Below are 10701 nucleotides of genomic sequence, written 5' to 3' on the forward strand. Positions count from 1 at the left end.
AGAAATGATACACGGGATGATTTTGCTGGCATTCAGAGGGTCCTTGACAGACTGGAGAAATGGGCCGACAGGGATAGCATGTGCTTCAACAACGGGAAAGGCTGAGTCCTGCAGCTGTGGAGGAGTAACTGATACAAACTGGGGACAATTGGCTGGAATGCAGCTTTGCAGGAAAGGACCTGGAGGTCCCAGTGGACAACCAAGTGACCATGAGCCAACAATGTGCCCTTGTGGCAATGAAGGACAGTGGTATCCTGGGCTGCATTAGGAGGAGTGTTGCCAGCAGGTTGAGGGAGGTGGTCCTTCCCCTCTCTTTCACTGGTGAGGCCACATCTGGAGCACTGTGTCCAGTTCTGGGCTGCCCAGTGTGAGAGAGACGTGGGCATACTGAGTGTGCCAAGCAAAGGGCTACAAATGTGTTTTAAGGGATCTTAAGGCATCTGGTATGAGGTGAGGCTGAGGGATCTGGTGGTCTTTAGCTGGGAGAAGAGAAGGCTCAGAGGGATCTTACCAGTGTGTATAAATAGCTAATGGGTCTTGCAAAGAGAACGGAGCCAGGCTCTTTTCAGTGGTTAAAGTGACAGGACAAGAAGCAATGGGCACAAATTGAAATACAGGAATTTCCACTTCAGCATAAGAGAAACATTTTTGCTATAGGGATGATTGAACACTGGAACAGGCTGCCCAGAAGTTGTGGAGTCTGTGTTCTTGCAGGTGCGCAAAACCTGACTGAATATAGTCCCGGGCAGCTGGTGCTAGTTTACCCTGCTTTGAGCAGTGCTGGTTGGAGTAGACAATCTCCAGAGGTTACTTCCAACATCAGCTATTACGTGATTCTGTGAAATGATCAGACAAGAAGGCATTTCCTTCAGGTTTGCATCTCCAGCTGTTGATTTTTCTTCACTGCAGGTGGCTCAGCTACTGGACACAAGTGACTAATAGGTTTATAGTGGATTTGGCAGTCATTTCCAAAAGCATCCCTTCTGGGGAGGACAAAAACCATTCTTTTCCCTAACTAATTTCAGAGTGATCTGTTTTTTTGGCTTTTTTTTTTTAAGGCTGAGTGACTGGGAAAATTCTGTGTTATTCCAATCTTTTTTATCTTGTGCTACAGACTGAATGCCAGTGCTTCCCTCTTCTATTGCTCAATTTTTTTTCCAAACAGCAGCAGAATTTGATTTTTTTTTTTTTTAAATAAACTTGTGCCTGTTCACTGTATTCAGAATGCACGGCCAGAAACTGTCTGTGACTGATCACTTTCACTCGGCTATAGCTTGGCAAAGCTGTAGGAGTAAGTAGTCTTGAAAAATCAGTTTTTGTGGAAGACTGGGCAAAGCACATGCTGGTGGGTTACATCTGGCCTGTCTTTGGCGCATTCATTTCAAAAAACCCAACGTATGAAGCAGTAAAATGCTTCAAAAATGGTAACAGGTTTTCCTGAAGCTAATGGCACCTATTCAAGAGAACTTAATTTTTTCCTGTATAAAAAGAATAGAGATAAGTGCTTACCTTTTCCATTTTACAAAATGTGTAAGTCAAGCCAATGATTTCCAAACTGTCATGCACAGTTGAACGCAGTAGCCTTTGTGGTACAAGGTGTGTTGATAGTCTTAATCCAGAGGTAGAATTCCAGATTGCCTGTATGTTTTGATATACGCATTTCTGACCCTTTAACTTGGAGTTAAAGAATTTCTCGTTTTCTTTCTCTGATTTGTATAGATGGACAAAACCAAACATAGTTTTCTCAACTTTTTGAGCTGAGAAAAGATAAAACATTTTGGGAACAGACTGACAACTGGAGATAGGCAAAGTCCATTATCTTTTCCCCTTAGTCATGTAGGCCGATAGGGTTTCACTAGCAGCCTTTCTTTATTGTTAACTTTTTAGCATATGGTTTCAAATTACAGCAGTGCGCAGCAAATCTGTGTAGTGGTGTAGCAAAGTTGTTATTCTTTTTTTTTTTTCGTTTTCTCCCCACAGGTATCAAGCATGATGGGACTATGTGTGATACTTGTCGACAGCAACCCATCATTGGCATCCGATGGAAATGTGCTGAATGCACAAATTATGACTTGTGCACAGTTTGCTATCACGGGGACAAACATCACTTGAGGCATCGTTTTTACAGAATTACCACACCAGGAAGTGAAAGGTAAAACGTAATTTTTTCCCTATGAAATTAAATAGGAACAGCTAATTGTGGTTAACTTTTAAACTGCAGATTTGGTTACTGAAACTTTGATTAGGCAGGGTAATGGCTTGAGGTGTGGATTCTGTTACTGGCTCTGCCTCTTTGTGAGGGAGGGTAGCGAGGACAGATATGTGGAGCTTGGAAAATGTGGAAATTTCAGAAAAAATGGAGTGGAGAAAAAAGTTAGGATATGATTATTTAGTTTCTTTTAAACTCGTTGCAGTCTTCCTAGTTCTTGTGTTATCATAGCTTTATCATAGCTTTAAAACAAGGCAATTATATTTACACAATGTATAATCACAAAATGATGTCAATGAATTCCTGAATGTGAAAGTTTAATTGTGTTCAAAAATGGTGTAGACAGATTGAAGGGAAAATACCCTCCTTGTGGGCTATGAAAAACATGATCAGGACAAACCCTTTGACTTGAACTGCTTAAGCTGCTCACTACAGAAAGCAGAGGAAATACGCTGTAGAGGGTTGTTCTATCCTTGCCTTTGTTTTCATGTTCTTTTCTTAAGCATCTCTTATTGTCTCCCAGCAAAGAACTCTGAACAAAATTCACATTTAGTGTGTTCTTGCATAGCTATTCTTGTGTTCTTGACTTCAAACAACTTGTCTAAATCCAAAGCCTGTCTCTGTCATGCTTTATCTACTGGTTAAGTGAGAACAGTGATATTTGCCTGTTAACTAAATATTTGGAGAGCTACAGTTAAAGCATTGTGTAAATTATCACAATTTGATAAAATTATCAAATTAAATCACTGGAAGCTTTTTTTGTTAGGTATGATACTCAGTTAAATGCCATGTGTGTAAGACATTTATTTCTTCTTCTTGAAGAAGTGAGGCTTACAAATATGTTGTAATTCCGTGATGTGCTTTTATCAGTTAAGGGAAGTGGTTGGAGCGCACGAACAGAGTTCTTGTATCATGTCTTGTAGGGGCTGTGTGTGTTTTCTCAAAAGTTTGCCTTGAAGTTTAACTACGGCTCAAATGCCCAGGTCTGTGGCTTAATCAAAATAACCCAGAAGTTACTTTTTGAAATTCATGCCAGCAGATCTATGTACCATATCTCGATTCTAGTCTTTAATGCAGAACAAGACTTAGAAGTTGGATCCAAGAGTAGGAAGTGCTGGTTTAGTGTAATTAATAGAGAATAGATAACAAAATAAAAATCTCTTTTTCTATTTATTTATTTTTTAAAAATCTCATTGCTTTTGAGAATGCTTGCCAGACTTTTTTCTTTGTGGTTTGTTTGGTTTTTTTTTTTTAGCTGAAGTTTCCTGTGTGGTTCCAAATGGTCTGTTACGGTGTATAAAGTGTAAGTTTTAGTCTGGGAGATAGATTGTATGCAAGGGAATCTTTTGCATCTTGTCACTTTCGCCCTATCTTTGTTTACTCCCACTGAGCTGTTTTTGCACCTCTTACCTAGGAGGCAACTTCATCTGCCAAGGAGCTCTTTCTATTGGATCAAGCTTAGCTGAGAAAAATGGATTAAAGTTAACTGTTTGAGGGAGGAGAAAAGGGCAAAGCAGTGCTATTGAATTTGAGGGATATCTTAGAAAAAATGGCAAGAGGCATCTAAGGACATTTAGATGAAGGAAAGCATAAGCTCTACCTATTTTATTTTTGAGTCTGGGATATCATATAGGCAGCACACCTAGCATAGGCAGCAAAGTAATATATGCTGGTTTTTGTCTCAGTTTTGTAGGTATTGAGAACTTTCTAAAATGCTGCTATAAACAACAGATCTTCGTTTTTTCTATCACTCTCCTGTACTACTTAGATAAAAAAGGCTGGTATTTTCATCTGCTCTTTGCATTCATTCCAGCAGTTTAACGTTTTCCTTGTCTGCCATCTGCTGGATGTTAAAAGTTTAACAGTTGGGTGGTACACTTCCTGAAGAGGTCAGGAAACATTCAGAATTTCGGCTGAAAAATACTTTTGTCTGGCAACATTGTCCTGGCATGAAGTAAGAAATATAGTTCCATGCAAACTGGTGGCTTTTGAGATGACGGAAAAGGCAGCAAAATGTTTGTGTCTTTTTTTTTTTTTTTCCTATTTGTAAGTTAAATATTCATGAACTGTTCTGTTTGGGCTTATCTCTTTCAGTTCTGTTGAAGTCAGAGGAAAAGAAGAGGTTTTCTTTAGAAAAATAACATTATGACTGAAAAAATGGATGCTGATATATTTGCCCAGATATGCTATAAGAAGTATATACAAAATAAACAGAGACATGGAGGGGAAAGGGATGTAGCTCTTACTTAATAGCATAATTCTGAATAAAAATGGCAGGGCAATTGCAGGACAGTAATATTGGCCTAGGGTGCATACAAGAGAAAAAGAAATGTGTTGTTTGTATACTCTGTATGTTTGTTCCATGATTTTAATAATGTGAGTACAGATCTATATGTAAGTGGTTAAAAGATTATTGCTGGTAATACGAAGTTTGGGGAAGAAATTTTCGTTAGTATTAAAAAATAATTATAAACATACAATAAATCATATTTAGGAAGATCTTGTTCTTTTTATCTTGTGGGCTGCTGTTTGAGTTGAGAATTGAATGGCTGAGATTCATGCACTGAAGTCTGTGTTTGTGGGGTTATTTCATGATTGTTGTTTCAAGGTTGTTTCAAGATGCTCCTCTTCCTTCCCATCCCCAAAGATTTGTTTTGGACTTTATCTTGACATTTGTGGGTTCTTCTTTTAATAACTTCAGGGTATTGTTGGAGTCTCGCCGTAAATCAAAGAAAATTACAGCAAGAGGAATCTTTGCAGGTGCCAGGGTGGTGCGAGGAGTTGACTGGCAATGGGAAGATCAAGACGGTGGCAATGGGCGTAGAGGAAAGGTAAAAATAAAACTGGTTTAAATAAGATGATGCGTTTTTGCATGCTCATGTAATGGCCTCAGTGGCCTTTCTAATTTTAGAGTTAAAATATCATCATAAAAATTACTATTTTCATTTGCTGGACATGTTTAAATCTTACTCTGTAATGCTCAAGCATTTAGAAAGAGGAGGGGACGCATACTATGACCAGTTCTTTTAAATTTAAATTTACATTTTTACAATACCAGTACAAAATTTTAAGAACTACTAAGTTTTTGTCTTGATTGTTCTGTTTAAGACATTAAGATCTTGGGCATATTTCAGCATTACTGGAGACTTGGTATAAAAACAGAACTCTCAAGAATAACCCTTTCTAGTCATCACTGCATTCTGTAATCTTACTGCTTGTGGGTCAGCACATTTGTGTATCTCCTTGTTTTCAGTGCTTGCACCCTGGATTTTTGTTTTTCATCTAGTAATTATAGGGACTTTTCCAGTTTAAAATTAAAAACGTTGCAAAGTTGTATGTGGATATTGTATTACTGGCATTTAAATCTCTTAAAGCAGGGAATATTCAGATGCAGCCTTGTTCATCTTTATTATTTAGCCCTTGCTGTGAATTTGGCAAGATATTTTGAAATCTCAGAAACTTGGCAAAATAAAGATTCTTATCTTGCATTGTCTTCTTTATGTACTAAACTTGAAATAGTGGGATTATTTGCAAGCTGAAAATATGTATACATGCATATAAATGTTTTTAATGAGGAAAAGCAGATGGTAGATAACAGAAACAGCTTTTAAATAAGTACGAATAAGAATGAAGGCAAATTCTGGAAATTGATTGTTTGAATAATGCAAGTGTCTTCAGAATTTGGTGCATGGCCTCATGATTTCAGAGATATCAGGGCAAGTCCTTTTCACTCTCCTCCTTTTGTACCGTTGTAAAACAGATTGGCTCTGGAAATAAGACTTTGTCTCCTAACATAGTGCATTGCCATCAAGCTAATGCAGGTTAAACCAGACAAACTGAAGCAATTAAAATAGCTTTCATCCTGTTTTTCTTAGTTAAATGCTGTCTCTAGTAAGAACATGTCAAAGCATCATAAAATACATTTTTACAGTTCAGATTTTGTTCTCTGCTTCTGTAGTTCGATTATCTACCAAATATACAAAAGAAAAATAGGCCTACAAAGTATATATTCAGGCTGCTAACTTACTAAGACACCTAGGGAACACTTGTATCAAACAGAAAGCACCTTCAGAGTAAATTTTATTAAATTCAGCAAAACTGCTGTATCTTCAATTTTTCTGAGGAGATGAAAAAGGTTTTAAGTTCAAATAGTGCTTCTAAGTCTTTGTTCTAGAAACAATTTTCGTATTTTTAAAACTGAATAGGTAACTGAAATCCAAGATTGGAGTGCGTCGAGTCCACATAGCGCAGCATATGTTCTTTGGGACAATGGTGCTAAAAACCTTTACAGAGTTGGCTTTGAGGGCATGGTAAGTATAAAAAAACACAAAGGGTAAAATGCATGGTGGGGGAAGGGTAGTAAGAATAACTTGTGCTTTATTATCCTGCTTTTGTAATATCCTTTGTTAGTTTGTCAGGTCATTGTGAATACAGCTGTATGGATCATGCATATGTATTACTAAGAAAGTCTGATCTGGGAATTTATAAAACATGCAAATAACTTAAAGTTAAGGGCTGGTTTCTGCCAGAGTGTTGTAAATGTTTATATCACATGATTATCTTACTCTGCTACTACTGTGCTTAGATTAAAATTCATAAAAGCAAAAGAAGCTTAGTTATGAACTTTTTAAAGACTGTATATCTTTAACTCCTGAACTCTTCAGTTCAGTTCAAATTTTCTTGTTATTACTGCAAGATTTGCAGTTTTTAGATTACTGGCTACACTCATAATCCTCTTGAGAGCATTATTATTTGTCAATGAAAAGGTGTTGAATTAAGTTACAACCTTAATTTGCTTTAGCACTAATTTTGTCTTTTTCACTTCCTAGCTTGTAGAGCTACTTCTACAGCTCTAGAGAGAAAATGGGTCAGACTCTAGCCTAAGTGCCTTCTTTTGCTGGATTTTTCTTATACTAATGTGGGTCAGGGAAAGGTTACTTTGATTATCAAGTGCTTAAAACATCTTAATTAGCATTTTCTTTGCATGATTTTTGTTTGATACTGCAAAGGAAAACCATGTTAACTTAACATTGAAGTGTCTTGTCAGATGTGAATCAATAATAAAACATTAAACAATGACTAGTCTACTTTTTTGAAGGTAAAATACTTTGCCTTATAGCCTCACTTGAAATAAAGTTTATTTTTATAATAAATTAAATACCACTTTTGCAGTAAATACATACGTTAGTGTCAGGTTTAAAAAGAGTAAACATCTTTAGTGCAGGTAAGCTTTTCTGATGCATGGGGATGCTACAGATAGAATATAAATCAGTATCAAATTATTTGCTTTATGGTTTCCCCCCAGTTCTAAAGAAAATTCCTCATATACTGGCAAAAGGGAAAGTAAGTTATATGTAGTATTTTGTAGTGTAATATTATTGAACCAATGGTTGGTATCTTCCCTCTTATATTCAGTTGTGATACATGGAAAAGGAACACAATTACAACATCTAGACAGAACAAGATACAGATCAATTGCTTTTTTTTTTGTTCTTGCTACTTCGGTTACTATGTTAAAATTTGTGCACTGCATAGTAGGAGTGCTGTGGAATCATTAAATATTCCTTCTGCCCTCACAAAAAATACATTTAACATGAGCTATATTCTGTTCTGAAATAGTTGTTCCCTTAATAATAAAAATATATTTATTATTTGTAAATCAATTATATTTTGTTGTCAAACTATTACTACATAAGGAGGTGTTAAGTATTTCTAGAATAGTTGATTAACTACTGCAACTGTAAATTTGAATGGATAAGGGTCACCCTTCCCACAGGATTTGTACAAATAGAAATATTTGGTCAGTCAATTAACAACAAAAAACTCTTAAAATGTGTTTAAAACTACATATATGTATATCGCATATAGGATAATATGTAAATAATGTACATAGATATATATAAAAATGATAATTTGAGGCTTTGTATGTAGTGTTTACCCGATTGTGATCCATTCCTACAATGATTTTATCTTTGTTGGAAACTTTTATCAAATGTAATTTTCATTTCAGACAGAATGGATTCCTGGATATCTGTAACATAGTCATTTGGATGTAATGCTAAATTTCATAACTGATTAATTGCTTGCTAAGTGTACAATTCATTATGATTATTTACTACTATTTATGTGCCGTTATGCAAAGCTGACTAATAGACTGTCAGAAAGTTAATATAAAGTTGGGGCAAACTTGTCTTGGGACTTGGAAATTGGTTAAGAATGTCCAGAGAATGTGGAATCAACAATACTCAGAGTGTGTGCCCATGTAAATACAGCTGGGAAGAAACCCCTACTTGCAAATGAATAACACTTCACTCAGATGCAAATGGAGCTGATTAAGGAAACACAGCTTATTATTGTAAGTCAGAGTTGCTTGTTTGATAGCTGACAGGCTGCATCTGGTCCTCAAAATTAACCTATCTGCCCTGCTAGCATTTCCTTGGGAGAGATGAGGATTAGCTGGTGGGGCAGCAGGTGCTGGCTGCAAACTTGCATTTATTTGTGGTCAGATCCTTAGAGTTATTTGAGTTTGCTGTTGCTGTGTTTATGAAGTGGTTGAGAGAGGTGCATCTTGCCTTTCTTTGTGAAGCCTGCCATTTAAATCTGGGAGTTTCTGCTGCCACAGGCCAGAAATTCCCAAATTGAAATCTGAATAACATCTTTGTTACATTTGTAGAAGGAATAAAGTACTCTTGGCTAATATGGTTGTTGACACTGCTTGCATTTCATATCTATATGTATTCAGATTCTAGAGCCAGACGGAGCTGTTAACCACATTACCTCCTTTAGAAATGTGTGAACATAGCCTTTTGCGATAAAAAGAATTTTCACTATGTGAAATTAGAGAGTTAATGGGAAGATTGTGATTTAACTTTTTGGACTTGTTTCTAGTTTTTATTTCTTTATATCACACAGCTGAGGATGTAAAACTAGTAACTTCTATTGTTTTTTAATAAGCATTATATTCTACTACTTAGTAATAGAATTATTTTGCTGTAAAAACTTAAGAAAATAGTTCCATCAGCAGGAGTGCCCTAAATCAATGTCATTATTTAGGATTGGTTTTGTGCTACCAAATTTCTTTGCTCTGTACCACTTGCCTTTTTTGCTGTGATTAACCTACTCTTCTTGTTTCTCATTTTGGAGGATCTTGCTTTTATTTGTGTAGCTTCTGGAATAAGTAACTGTAGTTATCATCCGTCATTGTCATAGTAATCTGTAAGCCATCTGTGTTTCTGTACTTTCTTTCCATGAATTCTGAATAGTTGTGTGCATAAGGGAAATAGAGAAGATTCCTTGCCCTTGTGTTTTTCATGTTACTTTAAACTTTCTTATGCTGGTTGATACCTAATGTCTATTCATCAACATTTACTTGGGTTACCCTTAAAAGATAATCCTTGAAACTTCTCTAGAGGTTTTTAGGAATGACTTATTAACACTTTTTTAAAAAATAAAACCAAGGCAAATGTCTTGGCATACTAGGCATTGCAGGTGAGTGTTATAGAATATATAGAAATATGCTTTCTGCTGCAGTTATGACAGTTAGATCTGTAATGTAAGTCAAATCTTTAGCTTTCTAGTCCTTTATCTTGTCCCCAGTATGTTCAAAATGAGTGGTTTAGGAAGAAGTAACAAGAATTTTCATTATTTTGTTAGTTTAGTGTCCTTCTGTTGCTTCTAAGTGCTGATCAAAAGTGATTTAAAACACAGAAACATGAGTTTTGGCCACACAGCAGGTGTTTTATTACATTACCGACAGTGTAGCCAAAGTTAGGTGGTTAGTTGTTCTGGAATCCAGAGAGGTTGTGTGTACCGTGTGCATTTATTCACATTTGTCATCAGACTTTGTTTTGCTTCTTGTTTATGTAGTCTTATTTCTCTACATTTCTCCTGTAGTCTTAACCAAGCCAATTTTTTCATCTGTTCGTAACCAAGTTGCTTAGAAATATATTTCCGTTAAGCAGAAATGTACTTCCTGATCCTTTTCCAGTTTTGTTATTTACAGTATTAACCCACAAGGAAGACTTTAAAGTGATCCTCCTTTAAAAAAAGTTACACATGGGAAGTTTTTATAAGTGCTGATAATCAATAGACAGTAAGGTTATAAACTGTTCACTCAGGATTTGCCTGAGGTCTGATTTCTTCTGTAAGAAGCTGCTGCTATTTGTTTTATACCTCACACCTTTTTGTCATTTCAGTCACTTTCTCTACCATCTTCTACTTTTTCCTTTTATTACTTTCATTTTTCTCAGCTCCTTGAAACTGAAAATTATTTGAGTTCATTAAACTTGAAATACAGTGTTTCTTATAAACCTTTAGCTAAAACTTAGGAATTTATCCAGTCCCTTGTTGTCTTAATCTGGTGACAAAGCAAGCACACACTAGGCTTTGTCCATTTGGCCTGTAAGGACTTATGTCCTTGACAAAAGCTGTTGTGAGTTTAAAGACTTAAAAGGACCTTTAAGGGACCTCAAACACCTGCAGCTGTGGCACCA

General features: G+C 36.1%; 1 protein-coding gene across 1 annotated transcript in view; it reads left to right on the top strand.

Annotated features, from left to right (window-relative positions):
* Nucleotides 1–1979: 1979 nt before the first annotated feature.
* The window catches only part of LOC104619643 (E3 ubiquitin-protein ligase MIB1-like), a gene marked incomplete at its 3' end in the record, with an annotated part of 19893 nt that continues 11171 nt past the window's right edge, over nt 1980–10701 (top strand). The window contains exons 1-3 of the mRNA XM_010285591.1: nt 1980–2152; nt 4911–5040; nt 6415–6519. Coding sequence (XP_010283893.1) covers nt 2001–2152; nt 4911–5040; nt 6415–6519 — 387 coding nt within the window. The remainder of the gene's footprint in view (nt 2153–4910; nt 5041–6414; nt 6520–10701) is intronic.

This window comes from Phaethon lepturus, unplaced genomic scaffold (genome assembly GCF_000687285.1).
Source record: "Phaethon lepturus isolate BGI_N335 unplaced genomic scaffold, ASM68728v1 scaffold34654, whole genome shotgun sequence".
Lineage (NCBI taxonomy): Eukaryota > Metazoa > Chordata > Aves > Phaethontiformes > Phaethontidae > Phaethon > Phaethon lepturus.